At 46.0% G+C, this 20110-nt stretch overlaps 1 protein-coding gene across 6 annotated transcripts in view; it reads right to left on the bottom strand.

The window, feature by feature from the left end:
- Positions 1-6039: 6039 nt before the first annotated feature.
- Positions 6040-20110, bottom strand: part of DUSP16 (dual specificity phosphatase 16) — an 84748-nt gene continuing 70677 nt past the window's right edge. For all 6 annotated transcript variants that reach the window (XM_047741760.1, XM_047741759.1, XM_047741757.1 and 3 more), the window contains 3 exons: positions 17085-17244; positions 11794-11917; positions 6040-9776 (listed from right to left, as the gene is read on the bottom strand). In XM_047741760.1, coding sequence (XP_047597716.1) covers positions 8603-9776; positions 11794-11917; positions 17085-17244 — 1458 coding nt within the window. In that variant the 3' untranslated portion in view covers positions 6040-8602. The remainder of the gene's footprint in view (positions 9777-11793; positions 11918-17084; positions 17245-20110) is intronic.

Genomic DNA, 20110 nt, shown 5'->3' with positions numbered 1-20110 from the left:
TGTCAGGTCTTTATCTGGGGCACCCTGTTCCTGCCGCGGTAGAACACTGGTATTTTTGTTGTGTGCTGGGTTATGGTGTCCCTTGTGTGTCGTGATTGGAGACTGAGGACTTCCTTTGAACACCCTCATTGGGTTCATCTCCCACTGATAACTGGTTTCCGTAATGCACACGTGGTTTAGGTTTCCTCACAGTACATCAGCACTGGCAAGACTCCAGTTTCTGTGACAAGGTTTTAACCCATACTGATTTTACTAGCCTGGTAAACCTCCGGCGTGGTCAGGCTTTGAAATGCCTGCAGCAGGCGTGTGTCGAGCCCACTTGCTCTGCCTGACGTTGTGCTCTGACTACAAACAGGCCTCTGGGGTCCCGGCCCTCCTTTTCTTCAGAGAGGAAACTCACAGTGCTGCTGAGCTTCTGTGGAAGTTTAGGAAAGGAAGCCACCTGAGTAACCGCAGAAGTGCTTAGTGCAGGAGTTTGCACCTCAGAGCTGTCCCCAGGGAAGAAAGGCTAAAGATGCAAAGAAACAGAACGGAGCACCAGGTGGAGGCAGGCACGTCACGACCAGGAGCTGGGAATATGGGGAAGCCTCTGGGCCAGGACATCCTGTCAGGACTCGCCTTGTTCCCCTTATTAAATCCCCAAACTTCTGAAGGTGTTTTGAGATATCAAAAACAGCCTTTGGTAGCTTTATAACCTTAAAGTTGATCCTTTTAGCATATCTCTGGTAAACGTGATCGGATTCTAATCTCGGATTTTAAATAGATACTATTTTGTAAGATTCTTAGAACCCAGAATAAAACGTAGGACCTAAAATAATTGGATAACAAAGAAACTTGAGCATTCGAAGCTAAGTGGGAAAAAAAAACAGCTTCCAGGATTTTCGAAGGAACAACCAAAGAATATCAAGACTCTTCATCCCTCTGAGCTGGAAAGAGCAGATGGACACCAGAGCCCAGGGAAGAGGCCAAGGCGGCAGGGGACTGATGCCTTCCTCTCCCCGGTAGGAAGGTGGCCTAGAGGTGTCCAGCCTCAGGAGATAAAGTGGTGTGAGGGAGTTGTGGGGGACTCGGAAGCCACAAGCTGGGGAGGGAGGAACTCTCCCTTGAACCTCTGTTGGGCCGCACTGGTGAAGGAAGTTTGTGTTTCTAATGCCTTTTGATGGTCGGGATTTTACTGGGTCTTAAACATTTTCTAGAGGAATTTATTCGAGGGTACAAATCTGGAAAGATGTTTTGTTTCTTAGAAACCTATTAATAGCTAAGGTTATTTTAGGAAATGTCACGGAGGGGAGGGTGGTGATATTTAGTGAATGTGTCCTCCCCCCGCTGAGGCACAGTACCCCTTCTATTATGTTCCACATTTCCATGTGATTGAGGAGCTAGTTCTGAGCTCTGTTCTCATCTACTCATCTTTCTCCCCACCCCCGCGCCCCGTTTCATGTGGTTCTTCACTTTTCTATACTATTTTAATATAATTTCACAATATATTTTAATATCCCTTGTAGCCAGATTAGGTGCTACCCGTGCTTATTACTGCTTTTTCCTTTCTTTAATTTCAAACCAACAAATTGAGTTTCAAAAAAATAATACAAGGAATACTTATATTCCCCTTTGCCAAGACTGGCAGGAAGTGGCTTTTTTAAGCCATCACCATCGTTGTGTTTTTCTGAGTTCCTGGAGTGTGCACATTGCAGACCCCCACTCTGAACACGGGCGTGCTTGCAGCTTCTGAGGATGAAGAGCCGTAAGAGCAGCTCGGGGGTCAGGCGCCGTTACCATCACCACACTTAGTGTAATTCATAAATTAAAGCATAGAGCAAATAAAATGAGACGCAGACCAAGCCCCCCTGAGGACGGAGCTCGCTCACTGTGTTTCAACAGTTCATGGTGAGAGTGTGGCAGGAGGGTGGGCTGACCACGGCATGAGAATATTCTCAGCCAGCCAGCCGGCTTGCCACCCACCTCAAAACCCAAGTCTTCTTATAAAGAAGTTAGACGGGGGTGCCTGGTTGGCCCGGTCAGTACAGCATGCGACTCCTGGTCTCAGGACTGTGAACTCAGGCCCCATGTGTAGAGGGAGTAGAGCTTACTGGGGAAAAAAATTTTTTTTAAAAGTTAGACAAGGGGCGCCTGGGTGGCTCAGTGGGTTAAAGCCGCTGCCTTCGGTTCAGGTCATGATCCCAGAGTCCTGGGATCGAGCCCCATATAGGGCTCTCTGCTCAGCAGGGAGCCTGCTTCCTCCTCTCTCTTTCTGCCTGCCTCCCTGCCTACTTGTGGTCTCTGTCTGTCAAATAAATAAAATCTTTAAAAAAAAAAAAAAAGACAAAATGATAATAATAACTTGCATTTGGGTCCTAAGTACTGAGGCTCCTCATTACTGGGTAGAAGCAGAGAAGAACAATAGGCAAATTCAGTATTTTTTTTAGAGAATTCTAGTGAGTGTTTATGCTGTGTGGGATGGTTTTGCAGTGTTGTCAACTTGGCTGAGCTGAACTGTTTTCCACAATCTCTGTTTGTTTCTGGTTAGGGTTGGCCACGGGAGCCACCTGCATGAAATTTGGAAGTGGACAGAAAGCAGCAGCCCTGTTCCCTCGCCAGAGGTCGCCGACATCAGGCCCCCACTGCATCTCAGGCTCCGGTTCAAGGACTGCTGCCCTGTGCTGGGCCCTGCAGCCAGGCTCATGGCCACTCCAGCTCCCACAGAACTCTGCCTTCAGTTCTTCCAAATCACGGGCCAGGTATGAATTGAGCTTCTCCTGTTAAGTCATTTGTAGGAGGATGAGGCTTCAAGAAGAGGGGAAACTGGCGTGGGTCCTGGCAAGAGGCGGACGCCAGTTCCAGCCGGTTGCTCACAGGCTGCAGCTGTCCTGGCTCTCTCAGATCACACTGCCACCTTCTTTCCCGACCGCCTGCCCGGTGACTTCACCTGCACCAGAAACAGCTCGACTGGGGCTCGCTTAGCAGCACCCGTAATGAAGTGCGCAAGGTCAGTCCTTCAACGCCCCTGCTCCTGATTCTGTGTCTGTCACTCCTAGTGTCCAACTTGACCTTTGGCAGATACCTTCATTTCCCTGAGCCTGTTTCCACTTCCCAGCAGTGTGAGCCGGGCTGGACAGGCTCTCGGAACCCTTCCAGCTCCAGGATTCCACTTCTGTGACTGATACTCTAGCCACATCTTTACCTGTTGTCTCTGAGCAGTGGCCCTGTGTTTTGGAAGTGACTTCACATTCTGAGCTCCCAACAAAGCTTGTTTCCTTCTTTTTGTTTATTAGAAAATATCCAGTGATTCCTTTCTTTTGAGCATCTGTTTTGCTAATCTATCGATCTCTGCCTCTGTATGTATGAACAGTCAAACACGCCCCTATAAACTGCAGTGTCCTTGTTTGACTCATTGTAGTGGAAGTTGGTAGGAGCTGGCCTTCACCCCATGTCATGTGTGCATGCCAGTTTATAGCATGTGAGTGTAGATCTCATGAGAAACTATATAATTTGACAGATGTCACATCTTTGTTGCCCTTAAAGTTCTGTCCTTAGGAACAGAATTTATATCTCTGTAGGGTCAGCACTGGATGAAATGTATGATAAGGATTCCATGCCCCAAGATGCAGAAGTGCACTCAAGGAACAAGGAGGGCTTTTTGTTTGTTGCAATCTCCTTCGCTTTTCCTACCGACCTATAAGGAGGGTACGTTACGGGGGTCCCAAACATGCAGTTTCCAAGGTTACATACACGAACGGTGCTGGGGGACTGACATGGGGCCCCTGCTTCTGTGGATTTGTAGAACTGACTCAGCTGTGGCCGTTCCCTTAGCAAGTCCCAAGGCAAAACCAGGAATCTTCAGGAATGGAAGCTGGGAGCAAGCCTTGATTAATATTCTAGGGTCAGTGAAATTTGGTCTTCCCAATTTGTTTGTACCTCAGCTAACCCCAGATATATAGTACTCAGTAGGAAACTACTTAAAATGTTGCTATTAAAGATCGAAGGGTAGAGTGAAGTGACCATTCTTCTTCCTGGGGGATGTCATAGGTGTAAATTGTTCTTCGTGCCAAGAGAAAGAATTTGCTCTTCTTTCCCTGCCCTTTGCTTCCTCAGTTAAGAACTGCATAGCACCCCCAAGGTCACTGCTGTTCACTAACGTGTGGTAAGCAGCACGGAATTTCTTGCACACACACGAGGGGCGTCGCTTCCATTCAAATGGCCCAACTCCAGAGGGGAAGGGTGACCGGATAACTTCCTTATTCACATGCCTTAAACCAAAAAAATCAAAATTGTTGGCAACTAAACCCAGTTGCTTCCTAGTCTACCAGTAGCTCCTGTGGTGTGCTGATGTGTGTCCATTCTGTCAGGGTCTTGGGCAGGGTCATCCGTGCCACTATGAGGCCTGATGGAATTTACTAGGGACTCTGTTCTCTTCACCAGTCAAGGTATCTTCCTACTACGACCTTTTATTTTTATGATATAGTGAACAGGATTCACGCTCAAAGCTTTGGTGAACCAAGTGCCTTAATTTCAGCCTTTGAAAGTGTTGGAATTCCCTCTAGCAGAGAGAACCCAGAGCACAGCTGAACTCACCCTCTGTGAGCTACCCTCTTTGCCTGGGACACTGTTCCCTCAAGGTCACAGCCCGCATTTCCCGTGGGACATTGTTTCCACGGACTTGACTGAGCTAGAACTAAAGGGGTGAAACTGGTTTTTACATAAACCCACTTTGTTGCCTGTGCATATAAACTGCAACAACGGGACTGACGTGTAAACATTTTCCAAGACAGTGAGATAATTTTCCAGTTGATTTTGCAAGACTTTGAAGATAAAACTGAATATAATTATGGTGTACAAGGAGGCATGGGCCCCACAGAATACTAGAAATAACTCACTTCCCTCTTCCATTTATAGATGCAGGACAGTAATGCTCAGAGAAAAGCACCTGTACAAATGTTACTAGATCTAAAACGATTCTGCATGGTGTCAGAAAACAAAACCAGATGGTATTAAAAATGGCAGTGACGGCTTTGACGTGAAAAGTTTCTGTCAACTAGTCCCGGTATGTACACCCTTGCCTTGCCATCTCTATCTTCCTTGTCTCCCCTTAGCCTGAGCCCTGGTCTGATATTCCTTGTCAAACTCATACCAGTCCTCCCATACTAGCCTGTTCTTACTGGCCTCTAAGAGGTCCCCAGATCTGTGCACTTAAGTTGTAAGAGGCTTGGCCTTCAGGAGCTCCCAAGACTGCACCTTCTCATTTGAAGCCTCTCCCTGAACACCTGCTCGCACATGCCACCTTCCTCTCTGGAGGCGGACGTGCTCCCACTCCCTTTGCTCTTCCGTCCTGTGTCTGCCTCTGGTTCTTTGCCAGGTCCAGGCCAAGGCCGCTCTTAGTCTTGGCTCACCCACTACCACCCCTCTTGCTTTTAAATTTTCTTAAATTTAACTTCATCTCAGAAGCCTGTCCCAACCAACTTAAGTGACATCACCTGTGATTCTTATTCCAAGGTAATATGCTTTATTATGAAGCATATTTATGGAGGTAGTAAAATGCTTTATTCCTTTGATGAGACTAAGCTACTAGTCTCCTAAATTGTCCAGTGCAGTGTCCTTTATAAGCAGAGGGGTCCTGAAGATGTACATGGCAAGGATGGAGAACAGATCTTTAATGACTATTCTCCATTTTTCCTATAAGAATTATAAAACCATTTACATATACCGTTAGAATGTGCCATGAATGTGCATCTGGTCGTCGTCTTCCCTATACTTATTCTCGGTTCAGTCAGTCGCAAATATTTACCAAGTGTCTAGGGCTCCCCACTGTAGTGTGCATTGGTACAGGCATTGAAGAACGAAGGCCAGCATGGAACCGTCAGCCAAGGAGCTGGTGTTTCGTGGGAAGGACAGCACATGTACTGTATCTGGTGCCCTCACCACTTTATTTTGAGCTAAGTCTACCCTTTGCTGTGGGAACAGCGGGACAGGTCCCACCACTGCCTCCTTCTGCAACTCGGATATTGTTCTTCCCACCAAAAGCTGCAAGGAGAGGTCCTTTTCTCATTTATGTATAAACAGGTACCAGTTTTGATTTTATTTCATATTAACATACATGAACATAAAAATGAGAAATGCACAATTTAACCATTCAACAGCATCTTACTCCAAAAGAACACTATATTCATATTAAACATTTATACAGTCTTTCCACCTCACTTTACAAATGTCAACCACAGTCCAGCCTTTCTCACACACAATCTAGTTTTGCTCTTTAGAAATCACAGTTCAGTATCCTGCTGGCAGACTCCAGGGCATGCCCTACAAGCCCTTACGGCAGAGAGCAGCCAGCCTCCCCACGCAGGGGCAGGGGCGGGGCAGGGCAGGGCAGGGCTTGCCCCGGGGCCCCGCAGTCTCCGGCCAGAGAACTGTGTATCTGACATACGCAGTCGAGAACGAAGGCTGTAGGGCAGGACTACCTCACAGTCACGGGAAAGAAGGGGACCACGGCCAGGAGAAACCCCGAACGATGGAAGTCTCCCCCACAACCCTCCTGGGACAGACTTAACACTGGAGCTCTTGTTTTCATTTCTTAAAAATGTTCCACAGTTATGACCAGACTCTGGAGAACAAGTGAGCTCTTCCACGCTTGGTGTATACAGAACACCTCAAAAATTACTCCTTGAGAATGTCTGATTACACCCCAGATTTAAATGTATGTGTTAAAACTAACATCATTTAACAGAACTTTTTCCATACAGGAACACTGAGCTCCCTATGCAGTGTCCTCTCTTCCTGCCTTCATTTTATACCCGGATCACAGCACATTACCCGTGCACGAGAGAGCGGTTCTGTTACGCGCTGCTTGGAATCATCATGAGCAAGTCCGTTCTGAATCACATCATTCATTCTGTGCTGGTTTCAGCAGTCATCATAGGAAACATGAAGTCACATCCTAGTTGAAGGACTATCCATTTCTCAAACACAGAAAAACCTGAGATATGAGTCAGCAACTAGCTACACTTACAGTAAAGAAAAATGACAACACCCCCATCCCCCCCCCCAAAAAAAAAGCTGCTGACATGAATTAAGGCTTCAAAAGAGGACCATATTGTAGCTGACAAGACTCAAGCCGGGAAGTTTAAAAGCAGGTATGTACTAATCACTTGTGTACTCGCTCCAATTAACTCCTCTATTTTCAGCTGCCAGGATTGAGTCCATACAGTGATTGTAGGTCAAAGACTGAGAGACCACCTTGGTCCCGCTCCATTTTGATATGTCCTTTCTACTTAAAAAAAAATGGCCGGAGATACTTTCTGAGAATAGCTTGGCTGTGGCTTCCCACTCCACTCACAAAAGCCAGCCACCTTCCCCTCACCTTCCTATACGGTTTTATTCAGAACCCTCCTCATTGAACTAGCCTCTCAGCCCTATTAGTAAATTGGAAAGTGTGAGGAAATTACAGAACTACGTCCTTCAACACAGTCTCAGGGGAACAAAACCATTGAGAAAAATGAGTTTCCTGGCTCTCCTTAGCAATATCTTTCCAGAACTTTTCTCCCTCATGATAGTTTCCTGTAAAAGTCTGTTAGGTTTTTGTAAAAAACCTATCTGTGCAAAGAAACCGAAATGGAAAAAAATCTACTTTCGCTGAGAACTTGAAGGTGCTGCTGTTCTACCAACCCAAATAAATTCACATCTGGCTTCAACCAAGTTCATCTTTATTTAAAGGATTAACAACCCCATTTGGAACAATTCTTTGATTCACATGGAGGGAGGAAGACTTGTGTAGCCTCCCGACCTACCTTAAATCATTACAAGGCCAGGTCCCTGGCTGTTCAATTGAATCCTAGACGGTTCCCCTTCTCTTCGTCAAGCCAAGAAGAAAAAATTAACTACCACCATCCAGGCCCAACTGGAAATTTGTGCAGAGACAGTCTGAATTGGCCTGCAAAGTGTGACTAGCTACCTACCTATTCACAACGCCTAGAAGACAGGCTACCGGACTCGGTAGTGGTAAAAGCCCCGACTTTCAGTCTGAGGTACTGGGTTTGCTCTGAAGTCGACCTTGGCAAGGCCCCTAATGGTGTGTGCAGCAGAATGAGGCTCGTGGCACTTGGCTGCCACGTGAGCTTGGGTGTGCGAGTCCACTTTGGATGGGCTCACTTGTCTTGCGTTTACGGTGAGGTTCTGTCCCTGATGGGGTCTACCCGCCCAACACACGAGCTGGCTCAGTCTCAGCGCTAAGGTGCACTACGGAGGGGGCCGGACAGGGGCTAGCACTCGAGAGCTCTTGTAGCACAACACGAACATGGGAGGGCATGTCATCCTCCACCACCCAAACTGGACTCAGTAGGAACAAGAGGATGTGCAATGCGCTGCATACAATTTCTCATCTGGCGGGGAGGACATCTAGCATCTGCCCATCCACTCTTGTTGAGAAAGAGCAGCTGCTCTCAAGTGCAGACGCTGAGAGAGCAGCTGTGTTGATCCATCATTTGCTTTTACACCATAGCTCCATTTTCCAAAAATATATATGTATGTACATATATATATTTCAGATTTACAGGGAATATTTTTGTGAACAAGAAAGTACTATCCATAGAAGCCCGCAGGGTCTTCCTTCTCAGGAGACCTCAATGATTTCCATGCTGCCCGAAAAGCTGGACTGGCTGCCCACTTTGCCCAGTTCTTCCCGCGACCTGTTCTCTGACATGATGCTCTCGCCGAATTCCATCTGGCAGCTTCTGCGCTTCAGCTGCTTTTCGAACGGGCTCTCCTCGTGCCAGCTCCGCCGGGAGTCGGCCCTGTCGCTGGGCTTCTGCCGCCGGCGCACGGAGTAGAGCGGGTCGCCGCAGGTGGGCAGCTGGCTGCAGCTGTAGGCCGAGTAGCCGCCGCCCCCGTAGACGGCTGAGGCCGAGCAGAAGCGAGGGGGCTCCGGGCCGAAATACCAGCTGCCGGTCAGGGAAGGGGCAGAGGTGTGGGGAGCCAAGATGTCCGAGTGCCAGCCCTTGAGGCCCAGGCCGGCGGCGGACTTGGCGAGGTGCTGCTGGCTGGCGGACAGGCCGAAGAGGAAGCTGGCGGGGCGATTGTCCTCCATGCTCCCGCTCCGCTGCAGCGGGGAGAAGAGGGGCCGCGGGGCGGCGCCCCCGGCGCTGGTTCTTCCCGTGTGCAGCCGCTTCCCCGGACCCTCAGGGGGCCTGGGCGGCTGAGGCTTCTCGGGGAGGCTGGCTTCCTCCTTGTCCGGGCTGCTCTCGGGGGTCTGCTCCGACACTTCCTCCACCGGAGAGAACTGGCAGAGCTTGGTGGCCCCCTCCAGACTCGCGGAAGGCTTGTAGTATTCCAGAGCCTCTTCTGAGGACGGGAAACCGTGCAAGGACGCCGCCACACTGGCCGAGTACGAAAGGGATTTGATGTCCAGAGAGAAGGAGCGCTTGAGCTTACTGCTGTCCTCTCGCTTGCCCGACGGCAGGTGGAGGCTGCCGAGCGCCTGCACCAGGGGGCCGTCCTCCAGCAGCGAGGGCTGCAGGCCGGGTGCGCCGGCGGGATGTGCGGGCCGCTGCCCCGCCACCTCGGAGGGAGCGCAGTTAGCACAGGGTGGGCTGAGGCCCAGCTCGTGCTTCTGTGCACCCTCGGAGCCCGCAGGGACGGCTTCATGGGGCTTCTCCAGGTGCAGCAGCTTGAGTTTGCTCTTCGGCCCTGATGCACCCATCTGGTTCTTGATCATCTTCTCATAGTCTAGGAGCTGGCCCAGAAAATTGAAGTTTGGAGATATAGTAGGTCTTTTTTCTTTCACAAATCTGTGAAGAGAGCAAAGGCACAAAAATCGTAAATTTTGCAGCTGTACTTTATCTTTAAAATAGCTAGAAAATAGAATATTAAGTAAAAGGGAATTATTAGGACCTCCGAGATACCTATGGGAAGATGACTGGTATGAAAGTTCAGGGAGACATACATGTCCCTGGAGCATGCTAGAAAGACAGGGGCCAGGCTCCCAAAGCTCTAGTTTCAGCCTTCTTATTTTCAAGGACCCACAGTTTCCAATACAACCGACAAGCAAAGATTCTGTCCTAACCACCCCCGCCCCAACCCCAGCACCGCTGTCACAAGTACAGACCGAGAGCCACTCTCCAGCTTTCCCTGTATTGTGCCTTCTCAAAGTCCCCACAGTCACTTCCTCAGGACATTGCATGTTTTAATTAATGATAAGAAAAGCGGTTATCAGGTGACCAGAGCATCAAAGTACACACTCAAATTCCTTCTGTCTCCACCATGACGGAGTCATCAGCTCTCAGGTGGCTTTGTGTGCTAAGCACTGGGCTACTGCATTAGAGTATTATCTCATTCAGTCCCCAAAACTACCCATGTCAGGGGGGTATTTTACCCCATCATATAGGGACACAAAGTCCCTAAGTGACTTGCCCAGAATCATACAGCTGGGATTCAAAACCAGGCCTAATGTCTGTGTCCATTTTTATAACCACTGTGTTAAAAAGAATCATCAAGGGGCACCTGGGTGGCTCAGTGGGTTAAAGCCTCTGCCTTTGGCTCAGGTCATGATCCCAGGGTCCTGGGATCAAGCCCCGCATCGGGCTCTCTGCTCAGCAGGGAGCCTTGCTTTCCTCTCTCTCTCTGCCTACTTGTGATCTCTGTCTGTCAAATAAATAAATAAAATCTTGGAAAAAAAAAAAAAAGAATCATCAAGGGGTAAAAACTAGTAATAAATAGCTTTTATGTTTAATTGTGGAAACAGACTATTAGACTAATTCATTGACTACTGACCTTCACAGACACCCTGCCAAAGAGGCAGGAGTGAAACCACAGTGAGGATTTGTACTTGAACACAGATAGAGGAAAATCACAAACTCCTTGGAAATCAAGTAACCTAAAGCAAACTGAGGTCAGAAACAACTGGCCCCACCACAACAAATATAAACATAGGGTCCTCGCAGTAAGACCTGGTAACGTGACAGAAGAGTGCCTTTCCTTCTGCTTCCGAAACGGTGCCAGAAGCCCTGTGGGGAGAACAGCCTGAATGGGGGACGAGGGAACTGATGGAGACCAAGGTAGGACCCTTCTCCTCCAGGCTCACTCCTCGAATGAGAAGGTGCTCGGGCAGCCCATTTCTTTCTAGATCTTCCAATGTGAGAAAAAAGTCCAATTGTTACAACAGGCCTGCTTCCTGCACCCGTATGTACTGGCTATCACATGGGAACTCCCCACCTCTACCCACTAAGTGCACAGGGGCCCCCGATTCACCCAGGGCACAAACCCTGGTCCTGTGCACGCTTGCCATTTGCCTGCCCTCCACTTGGCCCAAGGGTGGAGAGAGCGATCCAGTCAAAATGCAGACTCTGGGCAACTCTAGAATGTAGGACATTGGACTCAGTAAACGTATTTTGACAATTACTTGCTCTAGGGCTTTTTCCTCACAGTGATGGAGGCACAAAGCTTGAAGCAGGAGGAGGAATTCTGTAACGGGTAATCTGCTGGAGCTTTTTTTCCTCAGATATACTTCCCCAGTTAGGAAAAGATATAAACTCACTTAACAGGATGGTGTTCTGTTTAGATTTATTGTTCCTGAAAATTAGAAAGTAGCTGAAGATGAACCCAACACGAGTTTGGGTGGAATTCATGCTAACTTATACAAGTGCATTCTTCTCTGGTCTTTGAAAAACCATTTAAAAATCCAGTCACCTGGACGGCAAGTAACTAAAATAGTCCTGATTTGCTTTAATTTGGTTACATGCCCTCCTCTCCCTTCACACTTCAGGTCAAATGAAAAGCCTGTCGCACAAGACGCGTTCTCGCCCTCACCTGTAAGCTTCATCTAAGGACATGTCCATCCTCTTCATGATGTAGGCGATGGCGATGGTGGCCGAGCGGGAGATGCCGGCTAAGCAGTGCACCAGGACGCGCCCATTGGAGGCCTTGGCTTTCTCTGCAGGAGTCAAATTTTAAAAAAGGGTCACTAAGAACAACGATGGTCAACGGTGAGATCTTGCTGCCAGTTACTTCCTTTCATCCAATAACTCCGAGTAAATCTCATCTACTTACATACTGTTCCTTTCAATAGTTTCTTAGGGAGATAAAAGGAAGATCACTTCACCATTTACATACAGGATAGCAAAGGACCAGATGTGTTAGTAAGCACTGAGTCCCCTAACTCAAGCTCGCCTCTTACTCGGTACCTTTCCCAATGGGTTTTTTACATTATTTTTATTTTAATAACTTTCCCTGGCTATACAGCCTACATTATGATGACATGATTCTACTTCTTTAGTGTGGAAAATTTCAGAATGCAGAGAAGCGTAAAGAAAATAACTTTACCCATGTTGTCTGACACTCCAACTTCTTTCTAGTTAGGTAAGAGACACTACACTTTTTTACAGTTTTGAGACAGGATTTTCAGTTTTGAGATATAACTGACATATAACATTGTATTTCAGTATAATGTTTTGCTACATATAAGAGGTATGAAAATTTTAAAAATATTTTCTCATTTCAAACATATGTGACATACATTACTAATTTTAAAAATCAGGAGGGTGGGGAGGGAGAGGACTATCACCATATCACATCAGAATGCAAAAAGATGCCAGGTCAGGGTACTTTTAAAATCCTGACTCATAGAACCTATCTTCCTATAGTTTAGACTTTTCTGTATGTCATAAAGTGGCTCAACTTTATTTGCTGAATTTAAGAAGAAAACCATGTGTGTGCTATGAATCAGGTTTTCCCTTTAACGAGGACCAAGGGAACCTGAACCTTTCCTGGATATCTAGGAGTTCCTGACTGCATCATGTCCGTTCCCTACAACAGGGCAGGTGGGACTTTTGGACACTTAGAACCAAGAACATTCAGCCCGACGGTGCTGCCATCTCTCCCTGTTGAGGGGCTTCAGAAGCTTCCTGTGGGAGTAAGTGAAGTTGCCCAGGCTGCCTGGAACCTGCTAACATGTCAGCCAGCACTAGGACTGCCTCACTTCGGAACAATGACATGCGCGCTTACCTATGAGCCGCAGCCATGGAGCTCGATTCTCCCCTTTTCGCTCTTGTGTTAGCTGACACCACCAAAAGTTACCAAACCTTATGTCAAAATTCTTGTAATTCACAGATCTCCTGGGACTCGGCTCTGGCAGCTAAATAGTAATATAAGGCCTCTCCAGTCTCCCTACTTCTGTTATAGACATTACAGACTCCTAATGTATATGATTATTCATGATGTACAAAACACATAGGACTTTGGATAGTATATGAATAATCAGCTTTTCTCTAGATAGTGAAATCGAACATAATGAAACAGTAACAAATGAATATAAATTCTTGAGACAAGGAAATATCTACAAAAAAGAGGATAATAAACCCATGTACATCAAGTCCCATGCCTTTCTGGGCCTCTACTGTTCTCTCCCTTGTCTCAACTACACAGTCCTCAGCCTGTACTAATCTTAGTAGTTCCACTTTTGCCTAGGCTGCTAAGAAGCTCAAAGCTGAGTCTTTCACTCAATTTCAATAGGGAACTGTAATTCAGATTTTATTGTACTTTTCTAGCTCCATATTACTTGGTTCTTGCCCTTTGATCCTATTTTAATGTGTAGTGTGTGTAATATGTGTGTTTTTTGATCCTAATCTCATACTGTAAGCTGCTTTAAACTCTTATTGGAAGTAGGCTGGATTTTAATTTTTTTATTTATTTAGCTAGTTAGAAAGTGTGTGTGCACTCAAGTGGGGAGGTAGGGAGGTGGAGAGCTGGAGGGGAGGTGAGGGGTGGGGGAGGGAGAGAGACAGAATCTTAAGCAGGCTCCGTGCTCAGCGTGGAGCCTGACATGGGGCTCGATCTCATGACCCTGAGATCATGACCTGAGCCGAAATCAAGAGTCAGATGCTTAACGACTGAGCCACCTAAGCGCTCCTCAAAATTTTTTTTAAATGTTGACAATATTCTCTCAATTATTTAAAACAGTTATCTCAAAACAAGACTCTAAGGCCCTAGTAGGTTCTTGCTTCTGATTACCTCAGAGGGCTTCACACTGGGCATATATTATGCACCCAGTAAATACTGGCTAGCTGACTCATACATACCTTAAAAAACAATCTTTATAGAAAATGTGAAAAAAGTTGGAAGGAAATAAAATGATAAGAGATGTGTTAGGATGTTGAGGTTATAGGTTTCCTTTTCTCTGCTTTTCAAATATTCTGCATTGTACTTTGCTTTTACAATCACGACACTTCTGAGGCTGTATTTTAGAAATCTAACTGAGGGGTACCTATGTGGCTCAGTCAGTTAAGCATCTGACTCTTGATTTCAGCTCAGGTCGTCATCTCAGGGTCATGGGATCAAGCCCCGTGGGCTCAGCAGGGAGTCTGTTTGGGATTCTCTCTCTCCCTTTGCCCCACCCCTCCCCACCCTGTGCATGCGCATGCTCTAATACATACATAAATCTTAAAAAAAAATTCTAAATGAAAATATTCCACTGGACTGGGGTTCGGTTCTTGACAGAAATGAGTCCTAAAGGGAGTTTTGTTAAAGCAAAGGAAGTCACACACACAGGGAGCTGGCAGAGAGAAGGGAAAGGTGTGTTGGGCGGCCATGCAGGAGGACCCAAAAGGCCGCTCAGCCAACAGTCCACCAGGGCCGCTGCACAGGCGCCATGGGGCGGGGTGGGCGGAGCAGGGGGTTGCTAGAAAGAAGGTTTCAAAGGTGGGGAGTAGGGGCTGGAGGGCCGGGAATGTCAGGCCAAGGACTGAAGGTTGCTGAACAGGGGGTAGCAAAAGCATGGATGGTGACAACTGGAAAGAAGAAAAGCAGGCTGTCGCTACAGCAGCTCAGGAATAAAAATCGAGGTCAAAAAAGGGCAGAGAGAATAACAAATGGGTAAAGGGGAGCCAGTGAAGATGAGACTTATAAAGGCTAAAAATAAAGAAGCAATCATTGCGCTTACAGAGGACAGCTCTAAGAAAAAAACTGAAGGAACTTCTCAGAGGATCATTTGTAAAACTGCTATTTAGTAAAACCAGTTATGAGGACAGGGTATTCTCCGTCTGTTACTTACTTTAATCGTCACAACTCCCCTCTAAGTACATACACTACCTTCCATTTCCAGATCAGGAAGCTGAGAAGCTTACACCAATCACTTAACTAGTAACCAAGGAAGGCAGGATCCAAATGCAATTTGGCTCCAAAGTACATGCCCTGAGTCACCTCCCTGTAGGGCCCACATGCAAACTCAAGACGCGGGGCGCCGAGGGCAGGGTAAGGAGGGAGAGCGCCGGAGGAGCAGCCAGCTGGGACCGGGCACCTCGAAAATGTCCCACAGTCCCAGGCAACCCCAGCTCACTGCTGCCATGGGAACTAAAAATAAAGACAAAACACCATGAACACTTGAGTTGAAATTTACCTCAATAATAAACAGACAAAACCCCCACAAGCCTGTAAGTCACTCAGCCCTGGTAAGGGGGCAGTTTTCCCACTGTGCACCTGCCAGAACTGACCACGGCAGAGAGCACGGTGGAGGCCAGCAACCACGGTGACCATGCGCCGGACTCCAAAGGGTTCACACTGAATTACCGGGCTGGGGGCATGGGGAGCAATGGCCCTAGTAAAGAGGGCCGAGCAAGTGAAATACTGGGAAGTATAAATATTTTCAGAGATTTCTAATAAATTAGAATACGTATTTGGGTGTGCTTAACCAAGCTGGAACATGGTAAATTCCTTCTGTCTGAACTAAGTGGCAGGATGACCCCAAGGTCTACCAGGAAAGAAGCATGCAAGCTGGGGCAAAGTTACTCATCTTCTCTTTTCTGCTAACCCTCCCAAAGCGCGAACACTGAGATGAGGTCTCTTCTAAATAGGTCCTGAAACTGCACTTTTAGCTGAGATTAGAGCCAAATGTCTCTGGATTGACATGACAATCAATAGGAACATTAACTTTAAGTGTTACCTTCTAAAGCAAAAACAAGGATATATGAATACATCCTAGAAATACAGCGGTGGGGCTCATTCATTTGGGAGTTTTATTTGTGAATATTATAAAGTGAATTATCTAAGCCATTTATCTTCTGACGTTTCAAAGACTGCATCCTAGTTAAAGATGAAAACTTGGCAATCTGGAATCTTGAAGGGGAAAAAAAAAAAAAGGAGAACTGTTTTGGAATTACTCAAAGTTCCAAAAGCATTATCTAGAAATTCCTCTCTCAGATGAAAGGTATAGTTGAGGGGCTTAATGTACATAATTTCAGATTTTAAAGGGAACCAGTTCTTTTCTTAATTACAGTAACAAATTCAGAGTATTTAATTCGGAGTGCTCAAGCTCATGTGACTAGAGGAAGAAAACATCACGAACTTCTTACGTGGAACATCAGGAGCAAAGGGGCTCCTCGTGCTTGTCGAGAGCAAACAGTGGATCTCCCCTGTTGAGCCACTCGCCACTAAAACTGCATTTCAAATACACATCACCAGTTTCCCAGACCAGACCTGATCGTGAGGCACCAAAATGTCACCAAGCACCAGGACTGACAGGCCCGCAAGCAGAACACAGCACAGGATGGGATCAGGGAGTTTTTTAGATCCCCTACTACTTGAAATTATTGGCACTTGGACTGAGGCTTACAAGTCTCCTGACATAAAGATGGGATTTGTTTTCACGGGATTTGACTTTTCTCTGGGGAGAACATAGCAGCGAGGTGAAACCAGTTTAAGGAATGCCACCAAAGCTTCCAAGAGTCATTTATGGGATCTGAAAAAATGGCTGAAGTTTAATCCCAGAAGTTTAACTGATTTTCAAACACTTGCCAACATAATCACAGATCTCATCAGAATTAACTGATTTTCAAACACTTGCCAACATAATCACAGATCTCATCAGGATTAACCTCGTGGTGTTCAGGAAGCTAGAATATCAAAAGGCAGTCCCTCAGCAACAGCATGGCACACATGTCACCTTGGCCACTGAGTAAGATAAGCAGCAGCATGTGTTGTTCCTAGACTTACAGAATCTCTGAAATAGGCTCCTTTCCTCTAAAGACAAAAAAGGGAAGGAAGGGGTATACCTGTATATGAGACTATACATAACCCAGAGGACTTATAATACTACTGGAGCTACTTACCAATGAAATCTACTGATTTGTCCAACCACGGCAAAATTTTCTCACAAAAGCTGTCATTCACAGGCACTCGCAGGAAATGAGACTCAGGGATAAAGTCAGGCTTAGGACAGGTATTGCTGGCATTTAACACGTAACTAATCCCATTCTGTTGCATTAGCTCCTGTGGTGGGAGAGAGCAATTAAAGTGATCAACACACCAGCAGGCAATCATTTTGGAAGAGTGAACTTTAATGATAGGAATTACTGGTTTCCTCGAAATCAGCGTTAATTCAATCAGTGAAATCCAAAAACCTAGCACAGTGACATTTAGCGACTTTAAAGCAGAATTGTTTTTAAGGGCAAAGAAAGGCTGTTTAAAATAGCATGTTTAAAGGGATGCCTGGCTGGCTTAGAGATTGAGCGTCTGACACTTGGTTTCAGCTGAAGTCGATCTTGTGGGTCATGAGATCGAGCCCGGTGTTGGGGTCCACGATCATCAGGGAGTCTGCTTGAGATTCTCTCCCTCTGCCTGTCCCCCAATTCTCTTGCGTGCACACGCACCCCATCTCTCTCTCTCTCTCAAATAAGTAAATCTTTAAAACAATATGCTTGAAGATCACACATCATTAATATAATCAACTTTTATCTTCATTACTGAGAAAGAAGTGGAAGAATACAAAATAAAACCAGGACAGTTTACTATGACTTTACAGAGTATAGGTATACACAACAAGAACATTTTCTTCCCAAATGGAACATGCTGGTTGTTCTGAAAGATAAAGTCCTAGGCAGTGTTGTCGCTCTGAATATTCTCTTTAAAGACTGAATCTATTGCCATTGCTTTAATTATCAGCTCTACATGTTGATGACTTTTAAATATACATTCTCTTTAATTTCCAACCCGTCTTTCCAACTACCTCCTGGGTATCTCTGTTTGCATGTTCCTCAGGCCCTTCAAACTCAAAATGTCAGAAACTCAACACATTATCTCTCTGGGCCCCAAAGTCCCATTTCCTTTCTGTCACCAGAAGTTGGTTTATGGTAATACCATCTACCCAGACACCTGAGCTAGAAAATATGATCAAGTCATCTGTTTTCCTTCACGACCCCCATCCAGATGGTTGCCAGATCCTTTTGGTATCCACCTCCCATTTGTCCTCTCCTCTCTGTTCCCTGCTGCTGCTTGGCCAGCAGGCAGTCCCAACAACAAATGAGCCACCAGGGAGCTCTTGGAAGTTTGTGGTGTTTCATCTCTAAGCCATGAGCAAAAACCAGAGTAATCTTTCTTATAATCAAACATGGGCTAAGTGCTTTGCCCACACTTCAATGTCACCATGCCACTGCCTGCTCCTGTCCAATCCCCCAACGTCACATGTGCACCCACCCTTCCATGCTGCCGTTCACGCCACTCCTGTGCTTTGGAGGCCCTGATCCTCTTCCTGGTCACTCTCATCCACTTTTCTGACTTGATGAAGTTAACCTCACTATGCATTCCTTCCACTGACGCATAACTCACCATTGCACTCTCTGCCCTCCCAAAGCACTTTGTTCAGAGTCCACTGCTGTTCTGAGCAGCTAATGCTGGCCTCTCCTAGCAAGGAGTGAGGTAGTGAGATCTGGGACTGACTCGCACTTGTTTTCCTACCTTCATCAACCAGGTATACAGTGGCACTCAATACATGTTTGCTCAACCAACACCCTGTCCACTATTTCCCAGGCAAGCCCCAACAACCCCACTTCCTGTAGTTCAAAATGTTCTATACCTGAAATAATTCTCTTTTAAGCAACTCTGGTCATTTCTTGGAATGGTACCTCCTCTACAAATGTTTTCCAACTACCTGAAAGACAGTTGGTCATTTTCTTCCTATTTTCTCTCCTGAAATATACCAAGTCCCTAAACCTCTTCATTTACCACATTAGGCACAATAAGTATATTTACACAAAGGTAGACTCAACAAATCCAAGCCATGTATGCAACCCTCTCTCAACTGTGAGACAATAATGTCAAGAAACAGTTTTGGGAACCAGGTGAGTTTCCTGGAGTGACCGACTGACCCTGCTTTCATGTGCTTCTGGTAGGTTCACAATCAGGTTGTGAAGATCTTAATGGTGTTTACTACAACTTTTCAACTTTTGTACATGTAGCAAAGGTCACATTTGTTTTTCCATGCTGAGATTACTGCCACTTGATCAACCGCAGTATCTCCCATGTAAAATGGCAATGGGTCCCTCTGGAGTTTAAGGAACCTTTCAAGCCTTTCTTGCCAATGGTCCTTAAATGAATCATTTTATAGGTCCTTCTCCTATCCACCAACAGGACTACAGACTTATTAAAAGTGAAAGGAGATAGTAACGTCACTTTCTACCCAATTCAGTAATGAAGACCTAGAAGTTTCAGAAGATAACAGGTAGTTCTCCCTATGGACAAAACATGTTACAAATCTATAGTGACTGTCAAATTTGATTTCCCCCATAGAAAGAGTGTAACAATGTATGCTTTTGACAAGTAGCTTCATAACCTTCAATTTATAGAAATGGCCACTGAACCTAAATTCAATCAAAGAATATTTGTTGAGCACCTTTGCTAGGGGCTTATTAATAATATATTATGGTACATAATACATATTAATAAAATATCTACCAGAATAATATTTAACAGTTAATGAATCCCTACTATTTCCAAGTACTGTGCTGAACATTTAAATAGACAATCTCTTGAGGATGTGGAGAAGGGGGAGCCCTCAACACTGCTGGTGAGAATGCTAACTGGGGCAGCCATTCTGGAAAACAGTATGGAGTCTCCTCACAAAGCTAAAACTAGAACTATGATCCAGTAATGGCATTACGGGGTATTTACCCAAATAATACAAGAACACTAATTCAAAGGCATACATGCATCCTATGTTATAGCAGCATTATTTACAATAGCCAAATTATGGAAGTAGCCCGTGTGTCCATGGATAGATGAAAGGATAAAGAAGATCACACACACACACACACACACACACACACAAATACTATTTGGCCATAAAAAAGAATGAAATCTT

Source organism: Lutra lutra, chromosome 8 (genome assembly GCF_902655055.1).
Source record: "Lutra lutra chromosome 8, mLutLut1.2, whole genome shotgun sequence".
Lineage (NCBI taxonomy): Eukaryota > Metazoa > Chordata > Mammalia > Carnivora > Mustelidae > Lutra > Lutra lutra.
Note: the sequence above shows the minus strand (reverse complement) of the source record. Positions and strands in the feature narration are given on the sequence as shown.